Here is an 18,807-nt window from a genome sequence, read left to right as displayed (position 1 = left end):
TTGTCAACCAGGCAATGTTTTTACAACATTGTTTAAATTATAAGGGATTGGCTGTCTCAGGTTTTGCTTGGTGTTGCAACCCTTCCCTTCTCTCCCTGCCTCTGCCTACATCCATGTCCACCTATAGCTCAGAACCATTTAGCTTGAAGACTTGCTCCCATCTCTATAACCAATCCGTGATCCTGACCACGGATGTGTGGGCACTGATTAGTTTAATCCTGGACCTCGTCTCAATTTGACCTTGCACCTGTACTCCGAACAACTGGTTTCTACACTGATTCAGAATCCACTTTTTATCACTTGTGTGCTTCTGATTAAGTAGATTCATGGTCCTATGTTTGAGTTCCATTCTTGGTGACTGTTTTAAGGATACCTGGGATTTGTTTAATCAGGTATGGCAGGACAAGCCGACACAGAAATGACTGTCACGAAGAAGTTGTTTATACTCACAGATACCTAGAAATAGGAGGCACAGCCTGCCACACAGGGAAGCAGCAGGGTCATTCAGGAGGCAGAGGAAGCAAGGGGGAAATGTGGGCAAGAGGCCTTATTGTGGATTCCAAAGGAAAGAACAAGGGTAGCAGGGTAAATGGGTTCGGGACTGGCTAGTTTGAATAATTTCTGTGGGCTTTGGGGAATAGGGGTTGTCCCAAGTTGTCTGATACCCGGCCTGGGGTGATTAGGGCAAGGGGGATAGTGGTCTGGAGTATAAGAGCTTGAGAAAGGAAATAGTTGGACGTATGGGCTCTGGATTGGTTGGTTTGCATATGAAGGCATGCTCACAGTCATGCTCATTTACTATCGCAAAAAATTAGCTAACCCTGGGAGGAGCAATCCCTCAAGCATCAGCAAGGCCCCAGATGTCAAAGCACAAAATACAAAAACTAGAAAACGAGGCTATTATAATAGTAGCCCCCCTAGGTCGACCTTGGTCCTGCGTTCCTCCTGCTGATACTCCTACTACCTACCCAGACAGCTGTCAAATACACACAGTATCAGCACAACCTAGGGATAAGAGAGATGGTCCTAAAATCAGATACACCTGGGTTAAAATACCTGACTGCTCCACCAGTGATGAGTTCTGCAACCGTGGACAAGTCACTTAATATCCCTGAACTTCATCTTCTCATCTGTACAATGGAGATGACAGGAGTACCTACTTAATTCAGGTACTTACATCCATAAAGCACTTTGCCTGGAGCAGAGCAAGCAATCAAAATGTGTCAGCAATAATTACTATTTCTTCTCCCTCTGATTTCCCTAAAACTGTAGTGTGATTGATACATAGTAGATACTCAATAAATGTATGTTGAAGTTGACTGAACCAACAAAAGAAGGGAAAAAAAATCAATAAGTAATCCTAGCTCTTGAACCAATCATAGAAATGCAACACTTTCAGCAGACATAGGTTAGAATACTCGACAGGCTAGAACTTGGAAGTGAGACCTGGGTTGGAAGTCTAGCTTTAATATTTAATCCCATGTGACTTTCTAGGACAGGATGGAGATGCTACTGGTAGCCTCTCCAACATCCATCCCTCCTTCCCCTTGCTTGGAGAGCCCCCATTTTGTTCTGCGGTCCCCATGGGACTCGGGAGGGCAATCCTATCGCCGTATTCAGGGACAAACCCTGGAGGGTCCATTCCTATTGCCAGTGACTGGTTTCCAGATGGGAATGTGACCCTTTCCACTGTAGTCACTGTTCATTTGGCAAGGAAATTCTGCCTGTGTGGCTGTAGACTTCTCGCAACCATGAGGGAGGCATCCTATGGCCCAAGTCAGCAAGCGCAGGTGGCAGAGTAAAGATGTAAAACCACCTGGGTCCTCAGTACAATAACAATAGCTAACATCTAATAGGTGCTTACTGTGCTTCAGCTATTCTCCTAAACGTCTGTGTGCATTGACTCACACAATCGTCCTCACTGATACCCGGCAGGAATGTTTTCATTACTGTTTTACACAATGAAAAACCTGAAGAATTTAGCAATTTGTGCAAAGTCTCGTAGCACTACATGGTAGAGTTGGGATCTAACCTATCGTTGGGCTTCAGGATTTATGTTTTTGCTTACCTGGATCTGGAAGATGTGACTAAGACAGAATCAACCAATTCCCTCTGGGCTTGTTATGAGATTTTAAATGTCTTATTCAGGCAATTTGAAGCGTTTTTGCTAAATGCAGCTGATGGCATCCTAATACCTATATTCAGATTCTTCACCTTTAAAATGGGGATACGTCTCTATGTCTCCTAGGGTTGCTGTTAAGATTAAGAAGAGTTCCATAAATGAAAAACCATCCTCAGTTCTTCTGAGGACTCCGACCACAGCCATCACCCCTTTCGCGGTTGTCCATAGGTTTACTGAATGGAAAGTCTTATTCCGAGACTCCACCCTAGCCCGGGAGCTAGGTGTGCTCCTAGGTCTCTGCCCATGCTAATGTACATATCCTCCTGGAAGTAGCCAGGCATTGCCCCATGTATAAAAACTAACTCATTACCAAGGAAAAATATTCTCCTAACAGATATGTATTATAATGCAAACTCTAGACGCAGGAAGATTTTATTTTCTATTCTTTTTTCATAATTAGCTGCAAAATCAAGTTATGTAGTGAAGAGCTCAGTGGATTAACACATCCTAAGTCAGCTCAAATGAAGAAGAGTTACATTCTGAGCTCACTGTCATGACATAGTATTAACTGATACCTATAATTTATAGCCATATGAAAATAATGAAAAAGTATGAATACAAAATTTAAAATATTAACTCCTGGATAACTTTCCCAAAAGGGTAAAGCCATGGAAAAGAAAGAAAACTTTCGTACCTTGATCTGTGCCAAATCCCTGGAGAAAAAGGTCTCCTGATGGTCTAAGGAAAAGACTTATACATTTTGACGAGTCTTTTAAGATCTATTATGTCCTGTTCTAAAAGAAACTGCTCATTCCTTTAACAAGTTGTTCAGCTGCATGTGTATTCTGCATATTTTTCAACTGCATCTTTGTCATTCCCAATTTTTGAAGATGTCTATAAAAGGTGAATTATCTATGCATTGCACTTTCAAAATCCAACTTCCCTTCCTTTTCCATTCTATGTCAAAAGAATTCTCACTGTCAATGTAAATTTAAATTTGTACAGTACTTTATACTTTACGAAGTACCTTCATAGTCATTTTCTTAATCCACAACAACTCTAAAAAAAGAGATAGGACATACATTCTTATCCAAATTGTCCAATAAATTTGTGAATTTATTTATGCTTGTTTTCATGTATTCATTTATTTGACAGCCATTATGTACCAGGTACTATTCTAGGCACTGAGGATGCAGAAGGAAACAAAACAGTCACCATCTTCAGGAAACTTAAATTTTGGCAGGAAAGCCACACAATAAACAAGTAAACAAATCAATGAGGAAGCCTAGATTCAAACCCTGGCTGCTTGATCAAAACTTTAGAGCTCTTTACAGGATACCAATCTGCCTCCCTGGTCCAAATTCACTGATGCAAATGTTCTCTTTGCCATGAATTTTGGCAGTTTGGACTTGAATCTCTTTGGGTTTCCAAAAGGTCTCAGATGTTTTCCACTCCCCTAAAGTAATCCAGTGGACAACAGTCAAAATGGCATTTAATAACCAACACATTCAGAGCACTATTATATTCCCCCAAACAAGAGAATCGTGGAGGGAGTTAAAATTGATTTAAAAAAGAAACATATGGGGGCTTCCCTGGTGGCGCAGTGGTTGAGAGTCCGCCTGCCGTTGCGGGGGACACGGGTTCGTGCCCCGGTCCGGGAAGATCCCACATGCCGCGGAGCGGCTGGGCCCGTGAGCCATGGCCGCTGAGCCTGCGCGTCCGGAGCCTGTGCTCCGCAACGGGAGAGGCCACAACAATGAGAGGCCCGCGTACCGAGGAAAAAAAAAAGAAAAAAGAAACATACGCACACGTAATTGTTTCTGTGCATTAACTCATATGATCTTCATCGCTAATTCTTGGAGGAGGTCAGCTAAAGGATGCAACCGCTGGCTGACCCAAAAGCGGGCTCGGGCAGTCGGAGGCTCCTGCCCCACTCCCCTGTCCTTGGAATGAATGCTCCATCTACTATTCCCACACTAGAAGCTGTTTCAAGAACGTAGCCTTGAGAGAATAGGGTGCTGTTGAGACCACCTGGAGAGCCTACATGCCTGAACCTCGTTAAAACCTCTATATAAACTCCTAAGATTCTAGCAGGTGGGTGCAGAGGTCTACCCTCATGTGTAAGTTCCCTTGTTTATTACACCTGCCACCTACCCACTTGGACTGATCTGCGTCTTTCTTCCGTCCCTCCCTGCCCTCTGTGTACGGAGCTACCTTCACATTTCACCAGGGGAGTCCCCAAGGTTGCAAACCCACACTAACACCAGGTAGGAATGTTTTATCACCATTTTAGAGATCGAGAACTGAGACCTTGGAGAATGCATGCAATGTGTGCGAGGTCACATAGTAATACATGGTAGAGTCAGGACTTAAACCCAAAGCTGGGTTTCAGAACTTAGGTTCTTTGCCTCTATGCTTTACTGGATCTAGAAAATGCTGCTGAGACAGAATCAGCCAGTGCTAAGACCATTTTTTACCTGGAAAAATAGGTTCACATTAAGTTTTGAAGTACAAATTAATATCCTGCAAGAGTCTGCTCATTTAGTTATCAGCAGTTGTCTGGCTACACAAGGTTTCTACAGGACAGCATCTCAAATGACTGCCCTTGCCTGTTTTCCATCTCACAGCACTCACGAGCAGGTTAACTTGTCCCATGTATCATTAGTAATTCATGACTTATTTGTGAAAGTGCAGGGACAGCACTACTACAGGCCTAATACAATGAATCTCTTACTAGGAAGAAATTAACAAATGAATTGTTGCTGATCAATAAGTGTTGAAGAGAAAATTACAATGATAGTAAAGCCTAAATAATTTATACACGATATTGATTTTTTCATTACATTAATTATTCTTTACAGCACACATAAGGAACTAGGAGAATAAAACTTTCAAAGCAAAGAAATTTATCTACCGTGTTGTATTGTAGGCTTAAGTCTGACTTGAAAAGACAAAGAATGGACCAGGATAGTTGACAAATATTTTTAGACTAAAAATGCATCAGGTAATCAACTGGACACTTCCAATGTAGCTAAGTTCCTTTGTGTTGCCCAACGTTTTTATACACAATACTTTTAATAGTTATTTATCAAGAGAAGTACTGATAGAAATGTTTATAAATAGAAATATTAGAAATAGAATAATCTTTCGTGGCTTATATGAAAGGCACAACGACAAATTCGCTGAAGCCACATGGGAAAGAAAACGTTCTCTGAAACCTCTCCCAGAAGCTTTAAGTTAACTGGACTTAAATCCAATTGAACAGAGTGCAGGTTCCTTATTGCTAATACCTTTCATAGCCAGCAGAAAACAATTCCCTAAGGCCATTTTCTCACAGCAAGTAACTTTCATACGGAAGTAAGGGCCTGAAGATGACCCTCCTGTTTACACGCTATTGCTGACTTTAACCTTGTCACAAAATGCTGTCCCAGAGAACAACAAAAAAGTATTGTGCATAAGAAGGGCTGTGAAAGAGGACGGAGGTCGCTGTGTTCTTCATGGATGACGCTGTTCCCAGCAACTCAAAATCCCCTCCTACAGATGGGAGAAACGAATTGAACCCATGTGCACCAATCCCAATGGATGTTCTAGGTACAGACATGGCACTCAAAATTGCTTTTGTCATTCATATGCTGAATAGCATCTTGTTCACGGCGTTTTGACTCTAGAAATTAAAGCAGTGAATCGATGGTTCTTTTCTTATCTTTTCTATCGGAGTTTTCTCAGATACCAACTTCACTTAACTATTTTTCAGTATCTAATATTAGGAGATTCCAGGTTCATGATGTTTTATACAGAGTTGCATGAATATATACTTTCAAGCACATCCTATCTCCCCCCAAATAAAGATGGAAATAATGTTTCAAAAGTCCTTTAAAATTAAAACTAAAAACATGAGAATAGTTTCAAGTGTGATATAATTTTTTTCTTCCCTCACCTGTTACCTTCAGTGACTTAAAGCCACATTAATATTATTTTTAATGTGCTTAATGTTCTTGGAAGAAAATCTAAGCAACACAAAGCATCTCATCTCGGGAATATGCTTTTGCAAACTAGAGCCAGTTTTGCAAATTATTTTGTCATGTCTTAACTAATATTGTTATATAACTTCAAATTTATAAAGTACCTCACACAGATAAAATATATTGATAAAATGTATATTATCCACTCTGTATCAAAATACAGATCCAACTGTCCAAATGTGTCACTATCACCAGTCAATTCTGGAGCACTACGGGGACAAAACACCCAAATCTAAGATCATTTTTATTACTCAGTGAAAAGCCCCTTGTTATGGTGACGGCTCCACTGCTGAGTGTCCTTTGCTGCATCCACCATTCTTTGGGTGGAGACTAATGGTCCATACAGAAAATATGTGGTACAGGTACTAAAAGAAAGGGTACTTGTTCTTAGTCTCATATGTAGAATTGAATTGGGCATTCATAAAATGAATTAGAGGAAATTTCAAACTATTTTAAGTCACTGTGCAAGTTCTTCTCCATTTTCCTCCCTTCTACCCCTGCAACCCCAAATCCAGTCTCCACCTTTCTCTGCCTTGGTGAACCATGTGGAATGAGGAGCTCGCTCGTCCTCTAGCTTCCAGGTAAATCCAGCCACTGGAAGACAATGGGAGGAGACGGACAGGTGGGAGGAGAAAGGAGTCAAGATATTTATTTCCTTCCCCCCACCTCCCTCAGCTCCTTACTGCTAGCAGTGGCTGCCTTCTACAAACAGCTCCTATGGGGAAGCCCTTCCTACCTCCAAGACTGTAGCTCCTGTCAGGTGCCTGCAGACATGGGAGGCTGACACTGCCTGCCTGGCTCCACCACTTCATGCCCAGGGTGGTTAACTGCTTCCCTTGTTACTAGTTGTAAGGAACCTCATGTTCAATGTCGGTGCCCTTACTCGGTCCGTACCTCTGTAACTAGTCCACTGGCAACACCCGAGGTGGTTGGTACCTCTGTTTGCTGCCAGGACCTACAACACAGCTGCTAATGTTTGAAACAGCAACCTGGTACAGAAGAATAATGTATAAGTAAATAAAAGAACATCGGCCACATTCAAATACACCAGCACTGCGAATCAGACAGCCTCTTAGATAGGTGATGACTTCCCATAAACGTACTACTGAGACAAACCATTGCATACGAGATGCACTTCTGACCTCAACTCTCAATATCACCATGTTTCTGATTCAGTTCTTGAAGGACTTCATTCTTCACCTTGACTACTTTTGTCCTTCTCCTCTCCCTCCTCCGTAGCATCCTTCTAATTTACTCTCTGCATCATCACTGTCTGTTCTCTCTTCCTTGACATGTCACCTTGTTCTTTACTGCGTTACATGGATCCTACCTGCAGATTTCCACACACAGGCCAAGTTACCACATACCTATGTTTAAAGTCATGTTTACTTTTCCTTCTGGATCTGTTTTCATTTTTTTAAGAAAATCTATACAATTCTACAAGTTCCCAATTAGAGTCCACAAAATACAGAAGCTATCATCCAGGTTTACAGTCATACATCCATAACCTTGAATTCTTTGAAAGAAATACTCTGTAAAATGTAATAAATAAATATGGAGGACATCAAGGTGTTTAGCTTTTCTACCCTCTTATGTTTATAAAAAAACTAGAACGCAGGGGCAACTGTGAACATATGGTGTTAAATGCAAGCTTCTGACAATAAATGACCCAGTACTTACCAAAAAAGCATGGTACTGTATTAATAATAGCAATGAACGACAAATATTTATGTGCCCACAGGCGACTAATTCAATTTCACTGCAGGACTGCTTCATTTATGAATTTAATTGTACGTGTTTAAACATTTTTGTTGCTGTTTCATTAATATCCCATAAAAAATAAAATGACATGCTGAAGAAAAGGAAGAACGCAAGTTTCTATTCACAGCATTAATTAAGTGCCCACTGAGTGCCCATGGTATCCCGAGTATTAACATTTACTTTTATCATTTATGGCTTTTCCTTTGCATCACACCTTGCAAGTTCATTTTTGCATTGTTCAGGATGAAAAGTTCCAGATTCAAAGAGGGAAGTACAGCTTTACATATCATTTTATTTTCACACAAAACAATGCAGATGTGTAGGATGACTCCCATGAGAGAATTAAAATAGTGACTTTGTCTGTGTCAGGCTCTGTTTGAAGAGTGCCACATGCATTCTTAGCACTCACCATGAGATAGTACTATTATTCCTCCCATTCTCCAGAGAAGGAAACTGAAGTACAGAGCAGGTGACTGACTTATTCAGGGTTACGTGACAGCAAGTAGTTGAACTGGATTAAAATCGAGCTACCTTGACTTCACAGCCCACGCTGTAAACATGACCCTAATCACATTCACAAACTGGGCATCAGCACGAATTTCAGGAATATTCAGGGGCTGATATATTGGTCATTTTCTCCAATTTCTGTTGAGGACTTTTTTCCTTACTCGGGGTCTCCTTCCACTACTCTCCAATATCACAATCCTTAACCACAACCGCCTCGACCATCGGGCTTTGACCAGTAATAACCCAGAGTCTACGTTACTGGTACTTTTCTCATCCTCCCATCCTACCTCAGAGTTCTCACGCTCTTGGTGTAGGCTGATTTTTCCCTGAAGTGAGAATGAATGATGAGATTAACCTTCCCAAGAGGCAAGAACATCTGTTTGTACCCAAATGAATGTCTGATCTGTGGCATACTAAGAGAAGAAAGCTTCTAGAATGTTCTAAGAAACCTTGGGCTTGATGCTTACTTTGACTCTTCTAGTGAACAAGGGGAGTTGACATCTTGTTAATTATGAAAGGCAATTATTAACAATTCGAAATTGCACGACAAAAGAAGAGAGGGATGACACCAAATGTTTGATAATCCCATCTTTCAAAGAACCAAAGTCTTGTCAAGTTATGACGATATTTTTTAAAGGTAATCTAGAACATAGAGCATATTTTTAGCTGACACTGATTGAACATCTATTGGTCAGTCTCTGTACTGGGAACTTTGCATATGTTTACTGACTAACTGTATTTGCTAGAGGAAGATATAAATAAATAACACTTGTCTAGGTTCAACAAGTATTTAGGATAATTCCCAACACATAAGCAAATGCTTAGCTATAATTAAAACAAAGTTATATTAGCCAATTAAAATCATCAGAGACTTATCTGTGATATCCATAATTTAACAAACTCAAAAACAAGATAATTGATTACTACAAGATATTAATTTGGGTTCCGCATTTACTTGTTTTCATACTAAACCTATTTCTTGGCCTAATAATTTAGTTCATGACTCTTAAAATCACATTAGGATTTGCCAGTCTCAATTAAACCTGTTTAATTCATTATCAAGCATAAATAACTTTCAAATGGCATAAGCTTCTGATTGTCCTTAGTCAAAATGAGACGATAATAATTAGCTTTGGGGAATAATAAGAGTCTAAGATGAAGCAAATCCATATCGCTAGTGGCTAAATTTACCTGCCTTCCAATTATTACATGAACATTTCTATTTTTCTGAAGTCAACCCTTTCAAAAATCCCAAGGTAACCAGCAAGAAAAATGCAGAAAAATAAATCATCTCTTACCATCTACCACTTCCAGTTTTATCTTCACAACTCAAAAAAAAAAAAAAAAAACCACTGAATGGGTTTAGTTCAACCTCCTTCTGATTTATAGCAAATATCATGGTTTGAACCAGAAGCAATACTTTAAGAGACCCTGTACTGAACATATAAGTGGATTTGGCATATAGACAGAATAATCTCTTATCTCCTTGGTTTTATACTGCACACAAACCTGATGGTGAAAATTAACCTTCTTTGCAGTTCCACATTTCTAATTAGAAGAGACATCAAAAAGATTATCCCTTAGAAAGCAGTATGGGCCATAATATTCTAGATAGCCTTGAAACAGAGCTCTGCAGCCTCCTTATATATTTTAGCCTGCTGTCTAAAGGAAAAGTAATAACCAGATGGTGTTCCAAAGTGGTTATGGCTTTTTTGTGGCAAGTTGTGTTATATTTTCTCACCTTACCTTTTCATACTTATTATGAAGAAGCAGACGTTTTAGTATACAGGACCTATTTATTGCTTTTGGCCTTGAATGTGTAAAATAGTCTATACCATCAGACTGTGCTATACTAAAAGTTTCCTTGGTAGAAATGCTGAGAAATCTCTGAGAATTAACTAGCTCATTTTTATAATCCTTTCGTGTGTGTGTGGTGGAGGTTGTTTTGTTTTCTCTGTACAGGGCAAGAAAGAGGACAAGAAAGATACTGTGAACTCAGCTTAGATTAGAACACAGAACCTTAAAATAAAAGGCCACACAGGCTAAGCCCTTCCCCAGGAAGAAATTCCTTCTACAACATCAGTGGTTAATTAGCTACATCTAAAATGTTTACTGCTGGGGAGCACGCCGCTTCACAAAAGAGTTCATTCTCATTGTAGACAGTTATAAATTTTAAGAAATTCTTTCTTACTCTGAGTTGAAATCCTTATCCCATCACTTCTATCCTACTTATCCTAATTCTATCCTTTGGAGAAATACAGAACAACTCTCCTGCACCTTCCACATCTTCCTTCTCTGAGTATTTGAAAGCAATTTTTATGTCTCTCCTATTTTTCCCATCTCCATATTAAATATTACCAGCTCCTTCAATTATTCCTCATACGACATGATTTCCAGATGCTGCGAATAAACTGGAGTAGTAGCTTGACTCAAAATTTTTCTTAAAAGTTTTTTAAAAGAGATCTGAAGGCTTATTTACAACTATAATCGACACAATTACAAGGACTATGCAGAACCCAGTGGTCTTCCAGAAGCTGTATGCTAGCTCCCCTTCTTGTGATACACACACACACACACACACGTACACACTACTGATGGGATGGTTCTGTGATACAAAGTGGGTCAGAGACCCTCATTTCCCTGGCCACACCGATTGGCTGAAAGAATAGTCACAAGTTCCAAGCTGAGCTAATCTGAGTCATTCCCCAAGGTTTTAAATTGGAACTCAGAGAAGGCCTGCTTTCCTCTTAGCTGGTGGAGCTATTAGAGTTGATAGCCATTTACTCATTTCATGGAATAAGCCAATTTGATATAATGAGTTCAATATGAAAAGGGGTGTGGGGAGAAAGTTCCCAAATCTCCAGTTCCAACCATTCTTAAAACCAACTCTACCCCCATCTTTCCTGTGTTCTGGTTAGTAAGTCAATAATTCCCCTCTGCCTGAATTGAGCCTGAGTCAGGTTTGTATCGTCTGCAACACAGAGGGTCCTATCTAACACCATGCTCATAAGGTTCCTCTAACAGGACCAATAGAATGCGGTCATAAAAGGGAACAACTGCCATCCTACCCTACAAAAGGTATGGATGGACTCTCTTTCCATCATTTTAAGAATGAGAGCGATACCCACTTATTGAAGAAGAGCAAGGTCCATCTTGCCTAATGGCCCAAGCTCAGAGGGCTGACACTATTTGTTCAAAACTGTGTTCCTAGACCTATCACACAGTAGGTGCACACAGTAGGCGCTTAAAACACTCTCCAGTATAGTTGTCATAGTGAACAGAAGAAACAGTAGGCAAAACATTGAATATAAATTATCAAAATGAAGACACGAGTTCCCTGGGGAAACTTTAGACATATTACACCTCCTTAGTATTAGATAACCCATTTGCCATATAAATTATGGAACTAGATTATCTCTTCAGTCTTTTTTTTAGCCATACAATGCTACGATTTTACCCACACTCAACAATGGTAAAGAAGAGTCTTCCAAAGACCTGGGTATGCAGACAAAAAGGGGAAACATACTGCAATGATGAAGGAAGGAGAAAGATAAGGAGAAAGAATATCCTGCCAAATAAATAACAGAGAAAAGAAAGAAAAGGAATGGGAAGAAATCATCGCTAATATGATAAAAGAGGTCATTCAGATAAGCCGTCTTCCTCGTAGCTTCCTATCTTACTCTAACCAGTTTCTGTGGTCAGAAATGCCCTCTGTACTGGACCCAAACTGCCAGCCCCAGAGCCTTGCCCCTTCCCGGCCCCTTATAACCCCTATGACAGTTCCTTCCGCTCTACCACAAACCTCCTCCCAGAGTTGGCTCCCTGCTTCTGCCTTTGGTCCTAGATGTTCCCAACTCCTCTCTCACCATTCCAACCAGTTTTTCTTGTCACCAACAGAATGTGTACTCAGTTATATTGTGTCCTCCCACCCCTGTTTCCCATCCTGTCCTCTGCAATGACTGATGCCCAAATGGCCATCCATAATTTTCGATTTATTGCTTAATGTTTTGAACTTAGAATTCCGTCTCCATACAAACAATGATAAAATGGCATCTCTACGAATTAAGGTGACCCATTTACACTGAGCTGCTCTAAGGAACTGACCTCACATCCTTTCGTGGAAGAAGGCCTTGATTAGGGGAAATACTGCTATTACAATGAGCAACTAATATTTAAGTATTACTATACACCTGCATAGTAAGTATTGAGTGCTGTGTACCAGCATATTATACTATGCACAGATACTATACCAAGTATTTTACATGCATTTGCTCATTTAATTCTCATAACACCTCTAAGAGGAAAGTACCAATATTATCCATATTTAAAGATGAAGAATCTGAGGTCAGAAAGGGCAACTCACTAACTTACACAGCTAGTAAGCACAAGAGCCACGTCCATCTGACTCGATAATCCTTGCTCTTACCTATAACATGACCCACAAGGACACTGATCCCTGTGAGAAGTGGGGGAGGAGGCGACATTGGGGGAACCAAAAGCAAAGAGACTAGGGCACCAAAGTCAACATGATCTACTTCTTGATTTTGCTCAGAGTCAGCCCTATTTGAAGTAGAACCTTGTTCCCATTACGTAGCAATAGATTATCTGTCATTTTGCATTGTGGAAATGGACCCTCCATTATCCAAGCTAATCTAGTTGACTGTAGAATGCTGTACACAGACATTCTCATGACAGACAACTAATTCAATCTTCTCTGTGAGGAAGGTGCAGCTGAACATCTCTTCAACTTTTTCCCTATCGCTTCTGATGCAGGGCACTTCGCATAAACCACAGCTATTCCTTCCTAAAGTATCCAGAGAAGAAAAGTAACTGAGAATACCAGGAAAGAAAGAGAGGGTGAGGACGAAGAGGAGGAAGGATTATAAAAAATGGTCCCCCAAAAAAATACTACCACAAAATTTTAAAAATTTTTTAAAAAGCAAACCAGTGCAGGTGATTATCTGATAACTTCTGATTCTGAGAGAAATGAGTCCATCACTAAACAAAGAAAAGCACTTGACTGTGCAGTAGAAACCATATGTTCAAATAGCCAAGGTGGCATTTTCCCACATCACACAGCAGAGAGATACTGAGTATTTCCTACAGAAGTAAGACCTCACTGCTGGAATCTGCGCAGGGTCTGTAGCAGCAGCAGCATTTCATCACTAAGCAAAAATCCAATTATTTTTAGATTCCATAATCTCTAATTCCTCTAAAATCTTCATCTATTCACTAACAGTTTTATATACATTGATAGAAAATAATGCCAATCCCTACTGAAGAATCACTAGATGTTTCTATGTGATAATCAGTCTCTAGTTTAAGTGAAATGGAAGCTGGGAATCAGACTAGTAAACTCTTTGGGGTCACTCAGGAATTAATACATAAAGGTGTAAATACAAAAAGTACCATTTGGGGGGAAATGTAGCAGAGACTCTCTCTCATGAAATAATAATGTCTTTTGGTAGAAAGTTTGTAAGTAATTATCAATTGAAAAATTGTCTTAAACTAAAATAGAAGGGCAGGATCTAAAACACTACACAATTAGAAATCTTTAAAAGTAAAAAGTCCTAAAACCTAAGGAAGGAGCCTAATGCTTTCATTCCAAGTCCAACCAGTTTCTTATTCTAAGCAATTTCCATTAAACAGGGAAAGGAGGAGAGAAAGTATTTGAAAAACTGCCAGAGTAAAAAAAATCCCATAATGAAATTTTGCTCATTCTTGGAGAAATGAAGTAGAATTAGATGCTTCAGTGGTGGTGAATTCCAGAATCTGGGTAGCTTCCAGTAAAGGAAGCTTTTCCATAATGTCAGGTGCAAAAGCTATCTGGTATCAACATGCTGAGCTTGAGTTTTTAAAGTCCTATTTCCTTGCACCAAATTGTTTGAAACCTTTGAGACAAAAACCTCAATAAACTAGTATTCCAAGCTTTTAATATTTTAGTCCTTTGAGCAAGCATGTCAGATTAATCTTCAAATTGCAATGGGCAGAAAGAACATTCAACCAAAATTCTTAAGCCCATGCGTCTCTCAGAGGATGTTAATAAGGTATGCAGTTTCATTGGCTATTAAGATTTCAAACTTTCCTAATTCTCAGCAGCATTACTATTTAAAAGCGGGTATGGATGGGGGTGGGAGAGGAAGCTAGTCTATCCTGAAAGGAAGGGATTTTACTTATTAAATCTTTGAATCCACCTAGCATTTACCACACTTCCAGGCACACAGTAGGCATTTAACACATACTTTCAGAACGAGTTGATGGATCGGCCTGGGGGAGAGTGGAAATCTTGCTGAGAACAGCATGAGTCCAGACCCTGGCGCTGCTCAGCAACAAAGCCCATCTCCAGAATTAGGGTTATAGAGGTAGAGCAGGAAATTGAACGTGTGTCTTCAAAGTGGCATCAAGAGGACTGTTTCCTGAGCTGGAGAGCAGCCACCCAAGAGCCACTAGACTCGTCTCTGCCTTCTCCATGCCTGGAAAACTCCTGCCCTGCCTCTCTACCTCCAGCTCCCCCTGCCTTTTACCAGGTTTGAGTTTCCACTCACAGCACTTAGGTACAGCATTCGACCTCGCTAGTCTAACCCAGGCCTCCTGGCCATTGCGCGGTTCTCCGAGCATCGGCTGGGAGGGAGGCCACACCGTGCTAGGCAAAAGGAAGGACACACACACGACGATGGTTCCCATCACCTTTGGGGGAGGGGGAGCGGGAATCGACGGGGGGGGAGGGGGGAGCGAGTTCAAGGCCAGGGCACCATCCAAAGGTTCCTCATCGCTCTCCTAAAGCCTCTGGCCGAACCGCTGGAAGATGTTGGGGAACCAGCAGCACGCCGCCCAGTGAGCGCGGGGCCGCCGGGGTCGGGACTTGGGGGAGCTGGGAGGGGGGTGGCAGTTGGCAGGAAGCGAGACGCGGAAGGGGACAGTACCTGGTATGGCTGTGGTTGCGGGGACAGTCTTTCTTCTCCATGATGGCCGGCACACAGTTGGTGAGCTCCGTCCAGTCGGCGTGCAGCCCGCAGCTCCAGCCGGTGGAGAAGCGGGAGAAGAGCCACGTCTCCTTCTTGCCGGGCCGGTGGCAGGTGCACTTCTTCTGGCCGGCTTTGCAGCTGCACGGCTGCTCCAGCCGGATGTTCTTCACCAGGTGCCGCCCGAACGTGGTGCCCCCGGTCTTCTGGATGTGCAGGAACACGATCACGTCGCGCCCCTTGATGTTGAAATCCACGAAGCGGGTCAGGTCCTTCAGGGTGAAGTTGAAGCGCGGCACGAACCGGGGCAGCGACCCGTTCTCCGGGGCCTCGGGGTCCGGCTCTTCTTCCTCCTCCTCTGCCTCGTCCTCCTCCGGGTCCTCCGGCTCCTCGTCCTCGTCCTCCGGCGCCGCGGCCCCCCGAGGTCCCTCGGGCGGCCCCCGGGGTGGCGGGGGCAGCTGGGGCCGTCGCTCCCAGTCCTCGAGCGGCGCCTGTGCCGGGCGGGCGGGACCGGGGGCGGCAGGCTGGCCGGCCTCCCCGGCGCGGGGCTGCTCCCCGAAGTTGGCGCAGGAGCTGGTGCAGGAGGGGGACACGTACTGGTACATGATGACCACGAAGAGAAGAGTGAGTACCGGCGTCAGCAGCCACTTGTTGAACCTTTCATCCATGGTCCCGCTCTCAGGCCGGCAGGCTAAGCGGCGGCGGCAGCGACGTTGTCGGGCTCCCGCTCGGAAGTTTCGGGGGCTCCGGGGCGCGGCTCCGAGCCCGCCGCTCCTCCATGCCCCTGACGCTGAGGCGTGCGGCTGGCTGGCGGCCCCGCGGCACACCGGCGCTCCGGGGCTGACAGAGCCGGGCCTGCGAGTCTAGCGGGGAGGCGGGCGCCGGCGCGCGCGGTGGCGGCTGCGGCGCGGGGCGCCCTGCGCTCCCGGGGGCACCCGGCTCCGCCGGCTCCGCCGGCTCCCTGCTCCCGCCCGGGCGCGGCGCGCGCTCTCAGGCGGCGCAGGGCACCCCGCCGCCGGCGCTCAGTCGCTGGGGAGCGCGGCTCGGGTCCTGGACCTGCCCCGGGGCAGCCGGGCAGCCAGGCAGCTGCGGCCGCGAGCTTGGGGGCTGCATGAGGCTCTCCAGGGCTCCGGCCAAGGGCAAAGGCGCGGCCCGGCCGCCCGCGGGCCCTGCGCCCCGCACGCGCGCCCGGCGCCTCTGCCCTCAGGTCGCGAGGCGCCGGAACCGCGAGGACGGACGGCGTCCGCCGCAAGTTAGCAGAGGAGCTCCCCGCCCCCGTCCCGCCCCGCCCCGCCCCGCCCCGCCCCGCAGCGGCTGCGGACTAGGCGCCGGTGCGAAGCCGCCTCCCCGGGCGAGGCGCACTGCTGCTCCGGGTCGGTCCGCCCAGGCGCGGGCACGCAGACACACTCGCACACACTGGCTGGCGCCGCCACAACCCGCCAGCCGGTGTGACAGGAGCCCTGCTACCCGGAGCGAAAACCTGCCCTAGGTAAGGAGCATGCGCCAAAGCCTTCCCCAGCCCCCGAAGAGTTTCCAGGGGAGGAGTCCTCGGCTCCGCGGGGCTCGGAGCAGGCAACTGGGGGTGGGAATCTCTTCAGCCTAGAGCTAGGAGAGATTCGGGAGAAAGGCAAAGGCGGAGCGAGGACAGGATCCGAGGAGATCGTCGCTGGCGCTGATCCGAGATCTCCAAATCCTCAGCTTTCTCAATCTGAGAGTGGACAGAAATCTGGCCAGTCTGTCTGCAAGGATAACACCTGCCCACTGCTGGGCAGACTCACCTAGGCAAGACTTGGCAGGAGTTGGCTGGTCCCTCGCCGGCAGGGGATGTTGGCTCTACACTGCTTTTAATCTCGACACAAGACGTTGTAACTGGTGCTCAAGTTTTATTCTGGTCCTTCCGCACGTACAGACTCGGTTTGTTCAACTCTACAACTTTATTCAACCAGCATCCATTCATCAATTACCCATGAGGCGCCTACTGTCTATCAGGCTCTGTATTCGATGCACACTTCGTTTCTTCCAGTACCAGATAAGTCCAGCCCATAACCATGCAGCACTTAGATCATAAGAGGAGTTTAGGGGTCACCTCGTAAAATTCATCCTGCTAACACACGCTGAGCTCCTAGATGTGCGAGATTCACCCCCTCTCCCCGCCCAGGTTGACCCAAGTTGAGAGTGGCAGCGTATTGAAGGTGGACACAATGCAGTTTGATTCCCTGACTCAGGTCAACATGTCCCTCCTGGGTACCCTGCCAGTCCTAGTTTCCCACACCCAACATCCCAGTCTTCGTAGCATCCAGCCTTCCCACCTGGCCTCTTTATGGATCTATGCGGTATTTGTCTCCGTAATAAGTAAATAAATAGATCACTGTGCTGATTTATTTCATTTGTCAGACTGTGTCCTTCACAGCCATTAGTTAAGATCCAGATTTCTTTCAAGGATGCTAACGCTTGCCCAAAGGAAGTTATTTTTATTGTTCTAGGCGGGTTGGATTCTTCTAAGAAAACGTCCCTCCTCTGCTTCCTTTCCTCTTTTCAACTCTATAAACAACCACCGTGTCCTTCCTGAAACTGTATGAGACTATATTAGTAAGAAAGGTGTTAGGTAAGATAAATCAGTTTCCTTAAAGCTTACTTGATTCTATTTCTCTTTTTCTCACTTAAAGTTTAAAATCCTATTAATGGCATCACATCACTCTCCAAAGCAGGAAACTGTGATAGAACAAAATCCAATAAAATCCAACAATTATTTCCTGAATGCATCTAGTTAATGGCGTTACTTATTTTTTTAAATATGCCTTTGCTTTAGCAAAGTAAAAATCTATTACACCTTTTTGTATTACTTTATTTGAGAAGTTTCTTGTTTTCTGTAAAATCACTTGATATCCAATGGATCAATACAACCTCATTAGCTACCCAAATGTATAACCTGAGTACTAAAGGCAATTTGTATAGTGGAAAGCACTTTCCCAGCCATTATCTCATTTGCTCCTCAGAACAACACTCTAAGGAGGTAAAAGAAGTACAGTCCTCCCTTTTTTATGGCTGGGGGGAAAGGGACTGGTTTTAAGATCCCTCCCCCAAATCCTGGGATGCTCAAGTCCTTTATATAAAATGGTGTAGTAGTTGCATATAACCTATGCACATCTTCCCATATACCTTTAAATGGCTCTAGATTACTTATAAAACCTAATACAATGTAAATACTAGGTAAATAGTTGCTGGCACACAGAAAATTCAAGTTTTGCTTTTTGGAACTTTCCAGAATTTTTTTTCAAATGTTTTCTGTCCTTGGTTGAATCTGTGGAGGCAGAACCTGGGATACAGAAGGCCAGCTGAATGATATCCCATTTTAAAGATGAGGAAACTTAACCAAGGAAAACTAGGTGAAAGCAGAGACAATTAGAAACCACTTACATCCTTGAAATACATT

General features: G+C 43.7%; 1 protein-coding gene across 1 annotated transcript in view; it reads right to left on the bottom strand.

The window, feature by feature from the left end:
• Nucleotides 1-16,176, bottom strand: part of HS6ST3 (heparan sulfate 6-O-sulfotransferase 3) — a 652,720-nt gene extending 636,544 nt beyond the window's left edge. The window contains exon 1 of the mRNA XM_059996259.1: nt 15,336-16,176. Within this exon, the coding sequence (XP_059852242.1) occupies nt 15,336-16,042 (707 nt within the window). The 5' untranslated portion in view covers nt 16,043-16,176. The remainder of the gene's footprint in view (nt 1-15,335) is intronic.
• Between the last annotated feature and the right edge of the window lie 2,631 nt (nt 16,177-18,807).

Source organism: Delphinus delphis, chromosome 18 (genome assembly GCF_949987515.2).
Source record: "Delphinus delphis chromosome 18, mDelDel1.2, whole genome shotgun sequence".
Taxonomy (NCBI): domain Eukaryota; kingdom Metazoa; phylum Chordata; class Mammalia; order Artiodactyla; family Delphinidae; genus Delphinus; species Delphinus delphis.
This window is presented reverse-complemented; position numbering and strand designations above follow the sequence as displayed.